Source organism: Vespa velutina, chromosome 10, assembly GCF_912470025.1.
Source record: "Vespa velutina chromosome 10, iVesVel2.1, whole genome shotgun sequence".
Taxonomy (NCBI): Eukaryota; Metazoa; Arthropoda; class Insecta; order Hymenoptera; family Vespidae; genus Vespa; species Vespa velutina.
In genome coordinates, this window is record NC_062197.1 from 5,330,143 (window position 1) to 5,350,913 (window position 20,771).

At 27.7% G+C, this 20,771-nt stretch overlaps 4 protein-coding genes across 11 annotated transcripts; 2 read left to right on the plus strand and 2 right to left on the minus strand.

Moving 5' to 3' along the window:
• Positions 1–127: 127 nt before the first annotated feature.
• LOC124952163 (regulatory-associated protein of mTOR) lies at positions 128–9,721 on the minus strand. 3 transcript variants are annotated; one of them, XM_047501608.1, is made up of 23 exons: positions 9,352–9,721; positions 9,131–9,233; positions 8,631–8,872; positions 8,415–8,561; positions 8,161–8,345; positions 8,021–8,080; positions 7,670–7,770; positions 7,453–7,586; positions 6,954–7,337; positions 6,793–6,867; positions 6,430–6,687; positions 6,220–6,363; positions 5,885–6,140; positions 5,758–5,799; positions 4,935–5,080; positions 4,735–4,832; positions 4,567–4,675; positions 4,239–4,402; positions 3,951–4,121; positions 3,404–3,645; positions 3,163–3,327; positions 2,664–2,946; positions 128–2,586 (listed from the first exon to the last, which is right to left on the minus strand). In XM_047501608.1, the coding sequence occupies exons 1-23, from the start codon at positions 9,508–9,510 to the stop codon at positions 2,391–2,393; spliced, it is 3,864 nt and encodes a 1,287-aa protein (XP_047357564.1). In that variant the 5' UTR covers positions 9,511–9,721; the 3' UTR covers positions 128–2,390. The 3 variants fall into 3 exon arrangements, with proteins under 3 accessions (XP_047357564.1, XP_047357566.1, XP_047357565.1); XM_047501610.1 differs by lacking the exon at positions 8,415–8,561; XM_047501609.1 differs by lacking the exon at positions 5,758–5,799.
• Positions 9,722–10,544: 823 nt separating this feature from the next.
• Positions 10,545–16,954, plus strand: LOC124952078 (Fanconi anemia group D2 protein). Of its 6 annotated transcripts, none has more exons than XM_047501409.1 (16): positions 10,554–11,550; positions 11,619–11,892; positions 12,001–12,360; positions 12,458–12,818; positions 12,899–13,326; positions 13,397–13,488; positions 13,652–13,826; positions 13,898–14,155; positions 14,226–14,550; positions 14,633–14,704; positions 14,795–14,945; positions 15,024–15,230; positions 15,323–15,620; positions 15,736–15,953; positions 16,075–16,283; positions 16,393–16,954. In XM_047501409.1, exons 1-16 carry the CDS (start codon positions 11,028–11,030, stop codon positions 16,603–16,605), a joined length of 4,164 nt encoding a protein of 1,387 aa, XP_047357365.1. In that variant the 5' UTR covers positions 10,554–11,027; the 3' UTR covers positions 16,606–16,954. The 6 variants fall into 6 exon arrangements, with proteins under 6 accessions (XP_047357366.1, XP_047357362.1, XP_047357365.1 ...); XM_047501408.1 differs by having other exon boundaries at positions 10,554–11,322; positions 11,398–11,550; positions 14,633–14,945; XM_047501407.1 differs by having other exon boundaries at positions 10,558–11,550; positions 14,633–14,945; positions 16,393–16,519; positions 16,642–16,954.
• On the minus strand, positions 15,957–18,623 carry LOC124952081 (transport and Golgi organization protein 2). Its single transcript, XM_047501414.1, has 5 exons — positions 18,294–18,623; positions 17,721–18,144; positions 17,294–17,543; positions 16,985–17,203; positions 15,957–16,912 (listed from the first exon to the last, which is right to left on the minus strand). Exons 2-5 carry the CDS (start codon positions 17,860–17,862, stop codon positions 16,702–16,704), a joined length of 822 nt encoding a protein of 273 aa, XP_047357370.1. The 5' UTR covers positions 17,863–18,144; positions 18,294–18,623; the 3' UTR covers positions 15,957–16,701.
• Positions 18,372–20,596, plus strand: LOC124952080 (solute carrier family 35 member G1-like). The gene is made up of 3 exons (XM_047501412.1): positions 18,372–18,960; positions 19,164–19,260; positions 19,348–20,596. The coding sequence occupies exon 3, from the start codon at positions 19,350–19,352 to the stop codon at positions 20,394–20,396; it is 1,047 nt and encodes a 348-aa protein (XP_047357368.1). The 5' UTR covers positions 18,372–18,960; positions 19,164–19,260; positions 19,348–19,349; the 3' UTR covers positions 20,397–20,596.
• Positions 20,597–20,771: the final 175 nt, after the last annotated feature.

A 20,771-nucleotide genomic window follows, 5' to 3' on the forward strand; every position in this document is an offset into this window, starting at 1 on the left:
TAGAGATAAGATTATTAGTCTGCATTATACTTATCTAAAAAAATTGGATGCTGTAATGAACAGGGCAGGTTTTAGGGATCTTTTCAGAAGCAAAAGACGATAAGATTAAAGAAAAACGTAAGTTAAATATGTTCCAGCAAACATGCTTTGATTTATCATCAGAACTTCCTTCATACTACAAGCACGCCGACTCTATAAAGTCAAATTACGAGATAAGACTGATACTTGGAGTCTCATTGTTCATTGTAAAAAAAAATGAAGTACTACCCAAGATTTCTTACACATTTCTATTATTATTTTATTAATATTAATAATAATATTATCGCTGATCATCATCATCATCATCATCATCATCACTATTATTATTATTTTTATTTTTATTTTTATTATTATTATTTGTAGCGTGTATTATATCCGATGTGACAAAAGCGCATACTTCGATTAAATTTTCTTCGAAAAATCAATGATTGTATATTTATCCAATGGACGTTTAATTGGAAAATAAATTAAAAAAGAATATATATATCGTATTATATTTCGACTTAACATGATTGTGTATTTATTATAGGGCAACTATATACAAAAGACAATACAGAACGAAGCGAGTACATGGAATTTACCTCCTTTCTTCGTCTGTAACAATTACCATGTACAGGATATTCCTGACAATTATTGCTAATAATAAAAGCGACCGTCGACTGTATATAATACAGACAAAAATTTTTCTAGGCTTGTCTGTATTTTAGCTCTGCCTATGTGTCTTATTTATTGTATATGTGGTCGAAGCAATCGATCGTCAATCGTCATGCTTAAGTACATTCAACAGTCAGCATTACTTAATTTTACAGATTTACAGTCATTTTTCGAAGACTGTATAAAATGAACATTATTCGCATATATAAGATCAAATCGTTGATTCATGTAATTGAATCGTTTCTATCGAGTTCCTTGCATATAGGAATTACATTTAAAATAATGTAATCATTCGAATACATTTCTGATGGTTCTACTTACGAAGGACATGTAGTACTTTGTTAATTAAAACATGTTAACTTAGAAATAATGACTCATATTAATTGTCTCATTTATATCATTCATTTCATGCTTTCCGCATGCATTAGTCTAAGCACTTATCGTCCATTCGTAGGTGTCCATATTAATAATAGACTATCGATAGAATTATCTGTCGGTATAATTTATTTTTCGTTATTTACTATACTTGCGCGCATGTATGCTTATGAAAACTATGCAGTGACAAGAGCAATGTCAATATTTTCTTTTATTTTTCCTATAACATTTTTACCTACTGTTCTTTTTCTAATGTATGTTACGTGTTTGAGATTAATACAGTTTAATTAACAAATATGATACACAAGTATTTTATCTTATATGAATATCAATAATTTACGTTACATTGCATTGACGATAGTAGATAATAATAATAACGCAATAATATTCTTATATCGTAGAATATTTCATATGTATTGTAGTCGTGCAGTATAACTAATAATAGTAAGAAAATGCTTACTCCTTTCAACATGAAAATCTGCATTGTGATGTATATAAATAAATTTTGAATAATTCTTACACAAAAAAATAATTGTGCATCTTAGCTTCAAATGCAATATTTTTGTGACTAGAAAAATTAGAGCCAAACTGTGTAAAAAATGTTTCGTATCCTCATAGTCACTTTGAATAAGTTCTTTTTTTTAACTAGGAACATAATTACAAAAAGAAGTAATATTTGCTGGTCTTACACAACTCGTTAAAAATATAAAAATTAATTTAAATTATATCAAATTCATAATCTATACATTATAGCTTTCAAATTTTTCCGAAGTCATTTCCACATATTACAATGATTAAAGTTAATTTACTCTGTACAAATTGCAAACTTCTGTTAAATATTAATTTAAACATATGCAAACACTTATTCGCACAGCCTCTTTCATTAAGTTCTACGCACGCACACATATTTCAAATTCATAGTTAACGGAGCACAGATTCTATTTCAAAAATGGTGCTAATTGCATCTTTACACTGCTCTTTGGTTATTATAAGAGACTTTGGTTGTGCTAACCGCTATTTTTTTTGACTACAAAAGACATATTGAAATATATTTTTTGTACATATTATTAGACCCAGAGAAATATACATAACCAAAATAATTTTATCATAAACAATAGGGAAAAAAAATTGTATTTAATTTTTTGTTATTACTTATACCAAACATATATAGAAAAAATATTCTATGCTTAAAATTTCTCTTCCTTTCTTTTTTTTTTCTTCTTTTTCTTTTTGTACTTTTCATATCATAATAATTAGAGAAATTCAAAATATAATTTCAAAAATTGTCAAAACCAATATTACACAAATTCTCTTTCTAATAGTCATCTTCTTGACTCTAATGCATATGCAGTTATAGTACTATCGACACATCCCGCTGCTAAAATCACACGATAGGGATGAAAACTAAGACAACTTACAGGACTAATTCGTGTACCCATAAAACCTTCGTGAAACTTTATTGTATTGAGATGATGTCCATGCGTATTATAAACACTGATGCAGTGATTCGTTGAGCCGCTAAAATAAATTAGTATAAGAGGATTCTTTTGAAGTAAAAAAATACTTTAAAAAATTTTAATATATTTTTTACTTACCAAGCAAAAACATTAGCATTTTCATGAACTGTTAATGCTGTAATGCCTTGCGTTATCTGTACAGTATTTATAGAAGAATTTTTTCTTATGTCAAATATTCTAATATCTCCGGAAGAAGATCCAGTAAATAATTGTGATATGAAACCGTCGGATTTTCTCAAATGTGTTCCCAACACCCATGCAATATGTTCTCTCCAGGTCATAACTCTTGCTTCCAATGGAGGCAATCTCCGGTCAAAGAGTCGAACTGATCCATCACCACAGCCTAATGCCATCAAAGATCCTAAAATTTAAAATATAAAATATGCATGTCTACCTTATTATAATTTAAATTGAACGGAATGAAATTTTTATTAAAAAATATTGAATACTGGATTGTTTATTTAAATATAAAATATTGAAAATTCCGACATTATTTATTGACCAATTGATACAAGTAAATATATGTATATAAAAATAATATCTTCACTTATATTAGATCTTATAAAAAATTACAAACCTGTATTATCGACATCAACAGACGTAATACAACAGTCAGCACCTGTTGGTATATCTTGCTTTTTCAACTCTGTTTCTGCATCCCAAAGTCTCACAATACGAACATCACCTGTTACAACTAGAGTTAGAGATTTTTGCTCCCATTTAGTAACCAATCCTGCCGTTGCTAAATAAAAAATTCCTTAATATTCCTGTGAAAAATATATTATACTTTTAGGAATATACAATTATCGGTTATTTACCAGTGGAAGTCCTCGCTAATGGCTGTATATCAGACAATGCTTGCCATGCAGTGAGCAAGACAGGATCACGTCCTAAAGTGCTACTGTAATTTTTCCATACTCTAATCGAACCATCATCTGAGCCAGCCATTAATAACGTTACATCATGAGCATTGATAAACTCCAGAGTTGTAATACGTGACATTCTATTACCACGACTGGCGTAATATGTTAGTTTAGCACCATTTTGGCAGTCCCATACACTGTACATATATATTAACCATTCTATATTACAGATATAATATAATAATCTGATTTTAATTAATTAATCATATCAAACAATAAATACTTTAATGATTTCATGCTTCCTAATAATTTTCGAGTAGTAAATCAAAAAATATAATCACAATATTAAAATTGAAAAATCCTCTTTTTAAAAACGTTTATGTCTTTGATTTCAAGTTTTTTTACAATAACAGATATACTATTAGATTGTGCGCAGTGCCACGCACAACCTAACTGTATTTAATATAAATAATAGTGAACTGAATCATATTATTAATATTACCCAAAGTAATCCTTCAATGCTACCGCCAAATGTGATTCAAACGGATGGAACGTAAGAACATCTGGAGATTGAGGACATCTAGTATGAAATACTTGAGATTCTATTCTATTTTGCATTGCTTTTAACTGTTCTTCTTTCGCATCATGTTTCTGTCGTTTGTTTCGTAAATACCTACATAAATAATTTTAAAAATTTATATAATTATATAAATTTATATCATAATTACATTATTTACATAAAAAGCAAATATAATAACAATCCCATCTGGTTTTCAATAATATTAATTACCTCCATTCGCGTTCATAATGTGCCCTGCTTTCCATGTCGCTTATAGATTCAGTTTCATTTTTTAAAGTAACAGGTTGTGCAAATTGTGCACAACTCCATTCAACAAATTGTGAAGTAGTTAAAGGAGTTTTAATATCAAATATTTCATCTGCTTCTTCTGATATCTTGTAATAAAGAAACAATAAATATATAGTTAAATATATACAGGATTTAAGTATTAATATAGTACAATATGTATTTCTGTACGTATTTAAATATTCTGTACGAATACTTAAGTTCCCAACTGTATATATAATCTGTATAAGAAAACAAAATATTTTATATTTACTGTAATGGGAACCGGTTTCCTAGGACGATTACCATGTGAAGACATTCGTGCAGATCGCAATAAATCTGTTCCAGAATTAACTATAGGTGGTGATTCTCCCTTGCTGTTACTAAAAATGACATAAAAATCTTAAAACAATAACTTAAATCTGAAAATGTATTTACTAACCTTAGATAACTAGTTTGATTTGATGGAGAGGGTGGAAGGGACAATGATGAGGATATTTTTGTCTCTCCTACTTCTTTAGACACAAACGAATCTTTGACCTGAAATTTTATGTTTAAAAATTTGCTTTAATTTTATTAATATACAAATAATTAGACGATATACATAAAGATATTTTTTTTCATCATGGCAATATGCATTACCTGTCTGCGAATATGATTTGTTACTTTTTGAGACATCACAGCAACCGCAGGATGAGGATCATTATCAAGATTACCAAGTCCATGCCATAATTTCATGTATACACTACCATAAGATAAACTTGGTAAATTTCCTAAAGAACTATGACCTATGATAAAAATGCACTAAATTAATGAAGAATAATATAAAATACGATTATTCTATAACAAAAATGTATACAAAGTGTCCACCAGGATTATTATGAAATCCAATTATTTTTTCAAAAAACAGAAACATATCAATTTTGTTTTCAAGAGCAATAGGTTCGCATCATAAATTCACCTACTTTAAGATAACCCATTTAATTTAAGATTTTTGAAAGGATTAGCTTAAAGTGAATGAGTTTATAATAAGGATTTGTCCCCCTAAAAAACAAAAAAATTTACTTCTTATCGTTTTTCGAAAAAATCACTTAATTTCATAATAATTCTGATGGGCACTTTTCTTTGGAACATTCTGTATATTACTGTATTGTATTATATTGTATTGTATTGTATTGTATTGTATTGTATTGTATTGTATTGTATTGTATATTATATTATATTATATTATATTATATTATATTATATTATATTATATTATATTATGTTGGCATATATATATATATGTATATATATATATATATATATATATATATATATATATATATATATATATATATATATCAAAGTAACATATGATCATTGAATATTTAAAATTTAAGATATAAAAAGATCTATCGAATACATGAATAGTAAGAAAGTTGTGTAACCAAGAACATGCAATTGAATTCCTAATTATTATTACCAAGTGACTCGCAAGGTTTCCTCACGAACTCCCAATTATTTCCTGGCATATGAATGAAACAATACAAGTAACTATTATCTTGAGATCAATTAATCATATAGAATGATATAACACGTAAAAATTTTACCTAAACTACTAATAGAAGATGAAGAAGAAACTCTTTTTATACGGTCTTGACCAAGCCCATCAGTTGTATCTACAGTGTATGTATTATTAGGAGACAACATCTTCAAACGATCTCGTGAACTAATACGTCTCATTCCACTGAATGGTGATAATGTTTCTACGATTAAATCTTTTCTGCTATTTTCTTCAGCTAAAGCTAAAGTCACAAACGAATTCTCAAAATGTAGAACCATCCATTGAAGTGCTACTACCAATTCCTACAATGTCCATTCAATTTTGTGATAATTTTTTCTTATCAATAATTCGTAATGATTTTAAAAAATAAAGCATACGTACTTTTCTTACTAAGGGACACATATCATGAGAAACAGTATTAATAAGCGTCATAGCAATAATTTGATCGATATTGTTCGCATGTTCGCTTCGAGTTGTTACGCTGTTTATAAAAGTTCCCAGCGCATAAACGCTAGCAGCTCGTACCTACATAGTTTAATAATCATAGTTCACTGATTTTTATAACATATATCAAAATAATAAACTTTATACCTCAGGAACAGGGTCATGTAGTAATATGAAAAGCTTTTCATGCGCAATGTCTCTTACTCCACACCATCTTGCTTTATCATAATTATGCCAAAGTCTTCCAAGACATAAACAAAGCCATTGACGTAGTAATGGATGAGAGTCACCTAATTGTTCAAGACAAATTGATACAAGACTTCCATGATTTGCAGCAACTTGCCCAGGTCGATAATCATTTACAATACAAGCTAACACAAATGCTGCTAATGTTCTGTGTTCCCGCTGAAATATGATTAATTTGAAGATATACATAACAATGAAGTTAGTAATAAATTAATTAAAAATTATGTCTACAGATATTGCTGAAAATACTATTAAATTTTATACCAAAATCGAAGTATCTTGAAGAACAGACAGAAAATATTTATGACCATCATCTCGTACTAAATCAGCCTGACAGGTCTACAATTTAAATAACAACTGTGCATTAACATTAGTATTAAAACGAATAAAATAATAACTATAAAATGTTGTAGAATATAACTTACATTATCCACTGCAAGAATTTTTGCCCAGATAAACACAAGTAAAGGTCGAAGTTCTTTTGCATTGCTTTGAAGTAATTTTAAGACATATGGAAAAATTCCAACGCTTAATGCTAAATTCACAGCCCATGGGCCAAGATCAAGAAAACGTCCCAATAATTCCAATGCTCTAAGTCTATGTACTTGACTCAAAAGCACTTGTAACACAATCGGAAGTTGTTCTGGAGGATTACGATTTTTTGAGCCCAATGTAAGCCACACTTGAAAAGCTGTTAATTGTTCTTCAAAGAAAGGAGAATGTACAAATTGCTCTTCATTTTCAAGAATCTGTGGTAATTGTGCTAAACATAAATCAAGTGCCAAATCCCAAGCTTGCCACATTGGATGCTAAGATTATAAATAAAATAGAAAAGATTATATTGATATATTTCAAAATTTTATCAAAAGTTAAAAAATTGAAATTTCTTATTTCTAAAATAAATGTTCCAATATTAATTTTTACCTGATATGTAGGTGGTAACTTTGGACAGGATACTGGAGTGCAGTCATATGAACGAAGTATTCTTTCGGCAAGTAAAAAGTTTCTAAACAAACTAGCAACTAACAAATCTTGTCTAAACAATCTTTGGAATAAATCTGGAAAAGCAAAACATCTACTTAAGAATTAATTATTATTAGTAATTTTAAAATAATAAAAATTTATTAAGATCTTAACATACCTCTAGGTAAAGTGTTCCATGCTATGGTATCTGTAATTGCAGTAAATATCCAATTTAATTCCCCTAACATAGTTCTTCTATCGGTCAGCTGACCTGGAATTCTATAATGTACGCGATTACATACTGTATTGAGTTAACCAATAATATCGGAATTTTCAGTATTTTATATTTAAATTATTTTATATTTAAATAAACAATGCTTGCATTGAAAATTTTGACTTCACTTATTGGTTAATCTAATATATTAATAGATAACAATTATTTTTTCAAACTGTATACAATAATGATCTTCTAATATCATCTAAAAATAAAGGAATTCTAAAAATCGGTTAAAATAAATGTTCATCTTACTTGTCAATCAAATCCAATGATATCTTTGGGATTAATTTGGTAGTATTTTGCATCACAAACCTACATAAAAATTACTTTAATAAATAATATGACCAAGTATTATATGCATTCAAAAAATATTTGAAAATTTGTTTTCTTACCAACGTAATGCTATTTTTATTGGTGTAGTAAGGCAAGATGTAAACACATCTGCTGGCAGATCTGGATTCATTGGTAAAATCTGATTAGCTGCACATGCTGCCAATTGAATACAATTTTTATAAGATGGGATTGTAGAATTCGCAATTCCGGTTGCGCAATTTTGTTGCACAGCCTGTTTTTCCATCTGAGAAACAGAAATTAATATTATATATATTTTATAATTATAAATGTGAACTTAACAAAACATTTTTACTTCATATTCTTTTTCATGCTGTTCAGCAAATTGTTGGAAGGACTCTACAATAATGCCGGCATTAGAGCAATCATATACATAAATACTAGGTGCTCCCATCCATGTTTGTAAATCATACACTGACAATGGAATGTATTGTGTATAAGTCTGTAAAAAAAAATCTGTGTCTCAAAAAGATACGTAATTTAATAATTGAAAAACCATTTTTTCACCAACCCTATTAAATACCCATATTTCACCATTACTAGTAGGTTTAGGTACACCATGTCCATTGTAATGAAAAAGAACTCTTTCTTCCTTAGCATTTCTCCGTAAAGAGGTACATAATTTTTTAACTTCTTCTACTGTAGGATCTAAGCTCTGTTTATAACGTGCTCTAGGCTGCCACCTTTCATACTGTTTCTGTAAATTTGAGCCTATCATTTCAAGAGCTTTTTGTGGACTTACAGATGATGGATCTGTAGGAGATAAATTAGAAATTTACATTTTTAAATCTTATATTATTACACATTTACTTAGATAGGAAAAAAGTAATTATTATAAGCAAAATGTTAAAAATGAATTACTTGAATATTCAAGTATATCCATTATATATTATATATCAAGGTAAATATATTAAATGTAATTAGAACACTGATGTAACATTATATAACAGTAATGAAAGAGACAGCAAATAAAGATAATTAATAGCAAATTAAGTAAATAAAATTAATTACCAATCCAACATTCTAAACGAGCACATGGTTGTGTTTTAACGATATCAGGTGGATCGACACCAACATTTAGACAAAGTACCAATGCAACGCTAACTGTTTTCATCTGAAAAATGAAAAAAGATTATAGTAAACTTATCTTAATAAAAGATCTATAATATTAAGGAAAATACTAAGGCAATTCAAATAAAAAAAAAAAAAAAGGAAAAAAAAAGAAAACCGACCCGTTCTTTCATACGCCAAGTTTGCGTGACACAATTGATACCCTCGATTGTCGTTGTATGTCGAGGTTTTTGGAAAGCAACAGGCATTTTCCAATCGTCCTCGGTCAAATTCGAATTGTCTTCCTCGTGGCATGACTTTGCGTCGATAACTGACATCATCCACTTATATTTTACGGAAAGCCTCCGCCGGTTTCCACGAAAGACACGTTTCGATCACATCAAATTTCAATTCACTTTTACACGGACTACAGTCTGTAAACTTAAAAATAAGAAATCACAAAGCACACGAATCGCAAATGTATTGAATTAAATCCGAACTTCGTAAGTTTACCTGGACAGTCGCCATGATAAAATTCCATGCGACTCATACTATCAGGTTGGCCAATAATAATATAATCGATGAATTTCTCTACAAGTTAGATTAGTTTCTTTGTTGCGTCTATTGGTAACAAAATTACAAGTTTGTTGGGAGATATCAATTATGTCTTCGAGAATGAATATTTTAAATTTTTATTTATATATCTTTCAAATATTACATAAAAATAAAATCTAAAAAATATAACTGCTTTTTAAAGTAATAATTGATTGTGAATTTGAAGTCTAATGTATAACTTTTACAATGAATTACAGAAAACAGAAAGATAGACAAAAATACATAATAAATAATACATTTTCTTCTGTACGGATAAGATCGAAAGAACAAAGCGCGCGTTTAAGTGTCACGAATGCAAGTTCATCCGTAAACTCCACTTTATTGTTCGAAATTCTAAAAACACGAATGGTTATGTTCAATAGTGGTAATTGAAGCTTCCGATTTTGCGACAGTTCTGCTATCCATAAGTGGAAATTAATTCTCCTCCAATTAACATATAGATCCTGAATTCTCACTAACCGACATGTTATTTTGGAATTCGAATTTTAAAGTACCATCAGTCCATGAGTCTCCAGAAGCACCAACCTCCATGTGATGAGACTTGGATCGGTATTATTTGCAATTTATCGAAATCTAATTCTAGATTAAATAATGCAAATATTTTTGGGTTAATGGTTGAATATGTCAGTATATTTCCAAAATCTTTTCTTTCTAATTCTAACTAAACATTAACTTACGTTTTACATTGCTAATAATACTTTAATAGATAAACAGATCAGATGTAGAAAAATTTTTAAATAATTTCTTAAAAAAACTCACTGAAAAATTCTAATCTCTTTATTATACTTATTTATTAATGATGATATATACATAATTATTAATAACTTTATAGTTCATATTTTGTCCATACTTATTGCTGGAGTCGTACACTATATGCGAAAAATGGTGAACAACCTTAACAGTCAGACAATGTTTGAACATGAAATGGACATGGCTGTATATAAATAGTTATATATAAATGGACTTTCATTAGTTTTTGGACAAACGATGAGCGAACCAATAAGAATGTTTTACAAAATTGTCCATCTCGTATCAATTACTTTACGCTAAATGTAACCGTCAGTGGTAAAATTATTGATAAAATTTGAATGATACTAAAACGACTATTGCATTAATACCACATAAAACTGAAAAGGGTTTCAAGATCACTTATTTTTATGTATAATATAGTGTAAAGTAAAATCTATGATCTACAGCAAAACGTTCATAATATTAAAAAAAAGACAGGGACAATTATAATTTTATGACAATGGATAAAAGAAAGATACGATTAAAATCAACTTTACATAAAAATTTGAATCATAATTCGAGTCAAGGATCAATAAGTAATTTAACTAATGAAGATGATCTAACAAATAAAGAATTAACATCACGAAAACGTAAACTACCTGTTTTAGATATAGTAAAAAGCAGAAGCAGGAATGATTCTAATCTTTATTTATCGCAAAATGAAATAACAAAAAAAAGGAGAAGTGAAGTAAATCTTACACAAGAAATAACTAAACTTTCTCAATATGAAAACTATTCCAAAATAATTGGTATATCATCACAGAAAATAACATCAAACATATGCAAAACTCCTCTCAAAGCAAAAAAAACATCTAATGTTTCAGAAAAAGATAATGACAATATTGCTGAGGCAGAAAAAAGTAGAAATACGCAAGAAAACATAAGTAATATACAAACTACTCAAAAAACAAAAATATTTGTTGATTTTCTAAAAAAATGTGGTATTACATTGGTTTCTGATGGAACATATATATTTAGTAAGTTCCTTCTTATATTTTTATTATTGCATAATATAAACTATATAATATATTGAATATTATCATAGATGAAGAAGTTACAACAATAAAACAAAAAATGAAAGAAAATATACAAAGTAAAGAATATAAAAAACAAGAAATTATAAATTCATTGGAAGGATACATTGATAATCAAGAAAATTTACAAAGTATTTTGTGTGATTTTGAAATTTCTTCTGATTTTAAAAGCTTTGATCATATAAGTAACACATGTATTGTAAGAATTTTATTACAAGTATCAGAACTACAACCAGATATATATGTGTACTTTCTAAATAAGTTGAATGAATCTGTTCTTTTAGCGTAAGTGGTATTATTTTTTAAAAACTTTAAAGTTTTAATAATAAATACTATAAAAATTAAAGTGTTATATTATTGATTATAAAATTCTATTTATATTATTTTTTATAGTGAATCTATAGAAAAAATACCTTGGGCTCGAACATTGTTGCAGAAATTTCGTTTTTTAGAAATTATTATTGAACCAGATGAATTAACAAAATGTTTGGAACAACTTCTTGAGACATGTCCCCTATGGTTTCAACGTGAATTAATTCTATGTATACCTGATATAATAACAGAAGTACAACATCAACCTATTGCTGAAATTCTTAATAAATTAATGGATGATAATAATGAATTAATAGATACAGTACTAGACTGTATTAATAATTTGACACTTGGAAGAGAATATTTGAATGATTATAAACAGAAAGTACTAGAAATGTTAAATAAACATTTAAAAACAAACGTAATACCAGCCATTACTAAGTAAGTATAAAATATTTTGAACTATGTAATTTCAAAGATCACATTAATTTTTAAGAACATGAATATATTAATGAATTGATTAACTTTTATTATACAGATTTATTCTCAGCGATTGCACATCAATGGAGGCATACAAGAACATATTATGTGTATTACGTAATCTTGATATGCAGCCTCTTCATGGTGAACAACATGAAGATTGTTATAAAAATCAAATGATTATGATACAAAATATAAAAATGAGTATTCTACTCTCTAAGAATATGGTATGTGCATCATTGATGATCATAAAAAAAGTTATCAAAGATCCAAAACCAATGGATATCATATTACTACTTCTTATATCATCTACTGGATCATCTAGAAGAAAAAGTGTTGATGCTATTCTAAAACAACATGTGCGATCTGGATTTTACAGATTAAGTTTACTTCAACTTTTATATAATAATTATAAGGAGGTATTTATAATAAATTGTAAGTCATTTTTATTTACCATAGCAATATACAAGTGTCTTTTTTATGGATAATTTGATTTCAGGTTGTACGACATTTACAATCATCTGTAATACAATTAGCAAGCAATTTATTGAAAGTGGAAGAAAGAATTTATGTGGATTTTGCAATTGAATGGTTTCGATTACAGTTTCTTAGTCAAAAAGATACTGTTCATAAGCAACGTGAAATTATAGAAAAAATCATTTTACTTATGGGTAATAACGATCAGACAGCAAAGAATGCCCTTAAAGTATTGTGTAAAATGGCCATGGGTACAGAAGAAAAGGAGTATCTATATGCACACTGCAATCATTTAAGAATTCTATTAGAAAAAATAGATCATTTTGATATCGAAGAAGTTGGCACATTAAATGACTTATTGCACAGTTTATGTACGAGTACGCTGGCAGAATCTTTACGTGATGATTTATTTATAGTTTTACAAAAGCAACTTTCTGCTATAAAACCACTGTTAGTATTATTACTCCACAACTATGATATTTCTACATAAATATAACTGTGTGTTTCTCTTTCCTTTTAGAATAAAATGCAAAGGAGTTCTTGGAGCTGTCATGGCAATAAAACATTTGGCATGTAAACCAGACACTCATACATCTGCTCGTAATTTATTCAGTATGAAATTTATATCCTTTATTTTTTTTTATTTTTCTTTTTATTTAAATAAATATGTTTCCTATAATTTCCTAAATGTAAAAATATTTTTTTCTTTCTCTTTTTGCTACTTATTTTCATTGCATATATGAATGGGTTTTTTCATTAATGTTATTTTCCACAGAAAAAGTTCTTACTGCAGTGAAGTCATGTCCACGTTCACAAGCATTATTTTACGATCAACTAGCACAAGTTATTTCACAAACCAAAAATATCCATGAAGAATTTCTTCGATGCGTGACTATTTATATACAAGATGAATTAATCAACACATACATGGTTAATAAATCGGATTATAAGTAAGTTGAATATTATAAACGTATATGAATTAATACTAATAACTTCTATAATGTATTGATATTATCCGTAGCGGAGAACTTATACCTAAATTTGGTTTAAATAATGTAGAAGATGAGCCACAGAATTTGGTTTTAAATTTTAGTAATAGGAAGTATGGAGCTATTGTGCCTATTACATTTAGATTATTAAAAACTTGTTGTATGAAACTTAGTGAAAATGGAGATTTGGAAGATATAGATTCTTTATTAGGATGTTCCATTTTAATGCCAGAAAATTTTGATATACCAGAGCCTTTTATAATAGATCTTGTAGTATCCTGTATTAATTGGTAAGTGGATATTGCAAATCCATAATAAATATTATGAATCATTATATAATATTTATGTATTTATTTACAGGTTTAGAGAAGTTATTAGTGGTTTTGTAACCCAATCACAATCTTTATTACAAAAACAAGTATTAACACGATTAAATGATTTAATGCTTTTACAAGGAGAGTTAAGTACAATGTTATCTCTATGTGATCCAAAATATCAACCATCACCATGCTATTTTCATTATTTCCCACCTCCACCTTTTTTGAAAGTTGAAAAAACTATAAGAAAGAAAGGAAAAAAGAAATCCTTAGAAAAAAGTGTAAATACATGTAGTCAAGAAAGTTGGGAAATCGGTTCTATATTGTGCTCTAAAAATCCAGCATATTTTAGAAAACTCGATGCAAAAGTATTTTCTTACACTTGACTTTCTTTATATAATATTACTATGTTAAAAAGGAAGATACTACTTTATTAAAATTTCTTTTTAGATAATACATTTGTTAGATTTTAAATTAGATTTAAATGCATCACCAACAACACAAAGTATTTCAATATCCCAAGTATGTTTTATTGTTAAAGAACTTCTGGGAATGTTTGAAAATGATCTTAATGAAACATTTTTGAAAGATATTATATATTTATTGCCAAAGATATGTGGAAAATTACAAGAGATTGTTATCGAACTGAGAGAAGAAGATGCTGATGAAAAAAGAGAAGGGGCAAGATTGATATTATGCCTTTTAGCAACAGTTTTTAATTGGAAAGAATTTCACAGTGCTATTTATAACCCAATGCTTCGTGGTACAATACATATTGTGTTTATATTTTTTATATAAAATTTTGTCTGTGATAATTGATAATCATTTTCATGCATTCCAGAGGGATTACGAATATTAGCAAGTCAACAAAATGACACAAATGCCATGCTTAGATCTTGCAAAGAACTTGTTACTGAGTCATGTAAATATATTGAATCTTTATCTGATATAGCCACACGAATATCAATCAGCGTTGCTCTTATTACAATGTATCAATCAGTAATGAAACATTCAGAAAGTTATATGCAGCAGCATAAAGATAAAAATGGTAAAATATATATAATAACTAGCAATAAGATAAATATTTTTGACTATCAAACTATTAAAGTGCCATATATCATTTTTAATTGTATATATTAGCAAAAATGGCATTGGGTTTTTTATCTTTGGACTGGTCTAAAGATAAACAAGCAAGTACTTCATATAAAGTTGCTGTTAATACTCTTATAAAAAGTTGGATTGATTATGAATTATCACCTCTTGATACAATAACTATGCTATTGGAATGGCTACCAAGTGAAGTTATAAAACTGGAAAAGTCTCACAATTACTTAGATAGATTACCATCAATAAATAGAAATAATTTTCACTTGCTATATAAAAAGATATTTGATGGTATGATTAAAGGTGTAAAAATATCTTTATCAGCAGCTAATAGGTAAATTTAAAAATCTAATAACCAGTGCTAAAAGCTCAAATATACATACATACATTAAAAATTGATGATATTAATTTAATAATTTGTTGTATTTTAAAGATTTTTCTTCTTTTAGAGATCCTAAAAGAGTGGAAATATGGTTGAATGTTGCAACAAATGTTCAAAAAATGGTTCACATATGTAAAACATTGAATACAAAAACTAATATACTTATCTTCTTACGATGTATGCCTATACTTTTACGATTGTTCTTAAATTCTGGTATACCAATTTTAGAACATAATTTAAAATATCAATCAGAAGATATAACTAAATTAGTAAAATTAATGCAAGGTATATAATGCATAATTTTTATTTATTGTAACATAAATAAAAGTAAAAGTGTACTACAATAAGTTACAAGAAAAATATAAACGTTCAAATGTCTACTTTAATATATTCTACTACATTATAGTCGGTACAAGATATTTACATGCGGTATGTTGCGATGGTATGGAGAAAAAAGACATGATATTAACAAAACATATACCTGCAGCTAAATCTGTACTTGAAAGATTAGTCTATAGCGTGAAAGGAATGCTTGTACTCAACAACAGTTCTACTGCATTTTGGATGGGAAATCTTTTAAACAAAAATTTAGAGGGTCAAGAAATACTTTCACAGGTTTCTTAATAATTATATACAAATTATATGCAAATAGTTGCACATATGAACAGCTCAATATTTCGAGATATAAAAATATAAAACAGAAACTAATATATTTTATTTTTAGACATCATCTGAAGAAACCTCATTACCAAGTATTGATACAATTACACATGAAGCATCAAATATATCATCAGAGATATTAGATAGTGATTCAAATGAGGAGGAGAAGTCTATGGAAAATATGGAAGATGGTAGGTATTTTACTAATATACAATGTAAAAAATCGAAAGCAAATAAATTATTGCATTTACATGTAAACATACTAAAGACTGATTAATCATTTCATTTATTAATCAATGTATTTATTTCTCAGATGAAGAGTTATAAATGTCACATTTTATAAAAATGTGACTGATTATTAAAGTGAATTCCTCTAATTAGTAATTAAAGTACTGTTAAATGATTGCCGCTTCCATGAAAAATCCGGCATAAGAGTTTCTTCTACAAAGGTCATTTGATTTAAACCATTAACCATTAATATAGTATGGGTTCTTGTACCATAATCAGCAACAGAAACAAAAATGGAACTGAGTTCAACATACATATTTGGCGATCTTTTTTGTAATTCAAGATCTGGTAAATGTCTATAAATGTTAAATAATAATATAATACTTTTGACAATAATATATACATTAAATTAATAATTTATTACATACCTTTCTCGTGACTTTAAAAGTTGCAAAAGGTTTTCGATAAGTTCATCTTGCTCTGAAGTTTTAATATTATGAACAATGCTTGAAAAACTTTCTTTTCCTGCTTCCACCTTTTTATAAGGGCATTCTATTGTACTATTACCAAAACCTAATATATTGTCTTGACATATTTTTGGTCCTGAAGAATTTAAAGAACTGCTTAAGTAATACACATCGGCAGTACTAAACGAAAACAAAAAAGAAGTTTTAATAAACAATCTTAATTTTGGTAAATTTGTTCACATTCTTAGTAGATAAATAATAGATACATACTACAAATTTATAAGAATTAAATTATATGGATTATAGCCTTGAGTAATTTGATTTTCACTGTGCAATTTTTTTAGATAAGATTCTGCAGAATCATTTGAAGTAATGTAATCATTTACTAAAGTTCCACGGCCCTTTTTTGGAGTTTTACTTTTACCTGGTTCATTACTTAGATTTAAAATGATACCAGCTTTTCCTTTTTTTGATAACGCTAACCAAGTACCACCTTCTTTGCCAGGTTCCATATCAATACCTAATCCAATAAAAAACAAAAATATAGAAAGTCAGATAGAAAATTATTGCAAAAAGTTAAAAGAAAAATATATAAATCGATATAAATGTGTTTTAAATGTAAGAGTGTATATATATATATATATATATATATATTGTATATATATACAAGAAAAAATTTTATTTAACTTTAATATACCTCCTAAACATGTAGGATATTCCTTCCAATAATGTGCAGGTAATGCTGGGCGTTTAAAAATTTCATCTCGATTTCCAGCGAGGATTAGCCGATAAGATTTAGCGTCGGCATTAGGATTTCGATAAATAAATAAAATACACATATCGTCTGTCACATGCGTATTGAAATAATATATGAATGCATTTGGTCTATATTCTTCCACTTAAAAGAATATCATTTGGATGTTATCTACCGTTTCTGATAAGATCATGACAGCATGCAATCATAAATTAAGATAAAATCTTTATAACAGTACATTAAATCAGTTACGATTGTTAAAATTAATCAAGATTGATTATCGTACGTTGTGCGCCAAAATAATTTGCTATTTATTACAATAGATTCTTCGTTTTCTCTTTTCTTAATCAGTATATCATTATTCTTCCTATCAAATTATAACAACTTATTACTAACTTATTCAAAATACATCATATGTATAAATATTTTAGGATATTTAGAATAAAATTTAAACAATACATAAAAAAGATACAAAGGAAATTGATTTCATAAAATTCATGGCCAACTTGAATATACCTTTATTGAATTTTGATTGGACAATTTTTATATTTACACTAGTTCAATCTAATCAAAGTCTTGTAGAGTCTTGTGTCAAAGTTATTTAAGTTTCAAGAATTAGTTCTCATTACTTTACGAAAAGTCCTTATGACGTCTCTTTAAGCGATTGTATAAATATATATATATATGCTGTTTATGAATTTTTAAACACGAATAGTATAATTTGATAGTATATCGATTCAGGAGCATGCGCAAAAATGCATGATATCTGTGTCACAAATTACTTCGGAAATTGCTTTGGAATGCTTCTATGAAAGTTAAATATTTATTAGAAATTCTTTATGATCCTATTTATCTGTGTCTATATGTGGAGAAGAACCTGAAATACAATGATATCAGTAAAAAAAATGCACAGAAAATGTAATATAAAAAAGTATAATTAAAATCGCAAAAGAATAACCTTGTATCAAAATGATACAATTCATTGACATGATATTATGAATCGTTTAACTTGATATTGTGGTTCATGGATGATTCTTATCAAATTGTGAACAACATATATTTAAAAAAATTATTCCATAATCTAGTCATCTTTTTACCTATTTCACGATCTAGTCGTATGATCTGGTCACAACTAATTACCAAAGAAGTTTTGATAATCTATAATAATAAGTGGGATGATTAAGTGAGTGTATTTTATTAAAAGTATTAGTAAATACTTATAGTAATATATGAACAATACATATTTCCTATATTAGAAAATAAATCATTTTTAATTTTATAAATTCTACTTCTTCAGTTTAATATCATCACCATTTTCAAATATAATAGAAATAATAGAAATAACAAAAATCGACAAATATTTAATAAACTATAATTCCATTGCAGTTATTATTAAAAAGTATTATTATAAATATAATATAATTGATGCGAGACTCAATGAAATTGGGTGTTTAATAAGTTTGTATCTACTTCATACCTAAAGGTATTTATAATTATTACATATATAGATGAATTTTTCTTAGACCATGATATTAAAAGTATCTATAAATAATTATTTTTTTCTTTTTAGATATGTCAAAACACGTCGAGTTACAGCATTTAGTTGATGAAGATGTGGAAAGTAATACAGCCTTCCATCAAAAGCAAATATCTGCTCCAATTTGTAAATCATGTCCATACCTTGGCTTAGTCTTAGCAACACTTTCTTCTTTGTTCTTTTCTTTATGTAGCGTTATTGTTAAAGGATTAGTAGAAGTTAATCCAATGGAATTGGCAGCCTTTCGATTTGTTGGGGTGTTACTACCAACAATACCAATTCTGATATATAAAGGTGAACATCCGTTTCCTAAAGGACGTAGAATAATGTTAATATTGCGAAGTTTTGTAGGTACAACTGCTCTCATGCTTAGTTTTTATGCTTTTAGACATATGCCTTTAGCAGATGCTTCCATTGTAGTATTTTCTGTGCCTGTATTTGTGGCAATATTTGCAAGGATATTTTTAAAAGAACCTTTTGGATTATTTAACATACTGACTGTATGTTTAACATTAATCGGGGTTGTGTTAATAACTCGCCCACCATTCATATTTGGAAATACCATAGAGTCTCTTTCAGATGTTCATAATACATCAGAACATGCTGATTTATGGGGTGCAATAGCAGCATTTTCTGCAACTTTATTCGGTGCTAATGTTTACGTTTTATTGCGTGCATTAAAAGGTCTTCATTTTTCTGTTATCATGACAAATTTTGGATCACTTGCTTTAATACAAACAATAATCATTTCTTGGGCGATTGGTGCTCTCTGTTTACCTCGTTGCGGTGCCGACAGATTGTTGGTCGTTGCTCTAGCATTGTTTAGTTTTGGAGGACAAATTTTACTCACTCTAGCTTTACAAATAGAACAGGCTGGTCCTGTTGCTATAGCAAGATCAGCAGATATAGTTTTCGCATTTTTCTGGCAAGTACTCTTTTTCAATGAAATACCTAATAAATATTCAGTAGGTGGAGCAATCTTGGTAACAAGTTCAGTTTTATTGATAGGATTAAAAAAATGGGCTGTGTCATTACCCGACACGTCCAATATTAAAAGATCATTGAGCATATTAGCAATGTAGTTTAAAAAAACAAAAAAAATTCATTGGCATGAAGTTTTTGAATAATTTTAGAATCTGTGGGTGTTCCTAATACATGTCATAATTATGTTACTGTGTTATAATGTCTTATGTATATGAATATTTTCAAAATACACATTTCTTGAAACATGATGTACTATTATGTGATATAGATATATTCAATACATATTTTTATGAATTTATCAATTGCTTATTACAAAAGATTGTGATACTAAATTTATATTGGGTCTAATAGTCAATATTAATTTCAACAAAATATTGTTTTCTTGAAATGTTTTTAATGATTAGCATAATGTTATTTATTATAAATTAAAATAATATTATTACATATATATTTACAAAACTATCTATAATACT

Coding starts and splice junctions, on each gene's coding strand:
- LOC124952078 (XM_047501405.1), top strand. CDS start 11,028: ATGACAATGGATAAAAGAAAGATACGATTAAAATCAACTTTACATAAA. Junction 12,819..12,898: donor TATATAATAATTATAAGGAG/GTATTTATAATA, acceptor ATTTGATTTCAG/GTTGTACGACATTTACAATC. Junction 14,946..15,023: donor TTATAACCCAATGCTTCGTG/GTACAATACATA, acceptor CATGCATTCCAG/AGGGATTACGAATATTAGCA.
- LOC124952163 (XM_047501608.1), bottom strand. CDS start 9,510: ATGATGTCAGTTATCGACGCAAAGTCATGCCACGAGGAAGACAATTCG. Junction 9,234..9,351: donor CTTGGCGTATGAAAGAACGG/GTCGGTTTTCTT, acceptor TTCATTTTTCAG/ATGAAAACAGTTAGCGTTGC. Junction 4,676..4,734: donor AATCAAACTAGTTATCTAAG/GTTAGTAAATAC, acceptor TGTCATTTTTAG/TAACAGCAAGGGAGAATCAC.
- LOC124952081 (XM_047501414.1), bottom strand. CDS start 17,862: ATGTGTATTTTATTTATTTATCGAAATCCTAATGCCGACGCTAAATCT. Junction 17,544..17,720: donor ATATCCTACATGTTTAGGAG/GTATATTAAAGT, acceptor TTATTGGATTAG/GTATTGATATGGAACCTGGC. Junction 17,204..17,293: donor TTAATTCTTATAAATTTGTA/GTATGTATCTAT, acceptor GTTTTCGTTTAG/TACTGCCGATGTGTATTACT.
- LOC124952080 (XM_047501412.1), top strand. CDS start 19,350: ATGTCAAAACACGTCGAGTTACAGCATTTAGTTGATGAAGATGTGGAA.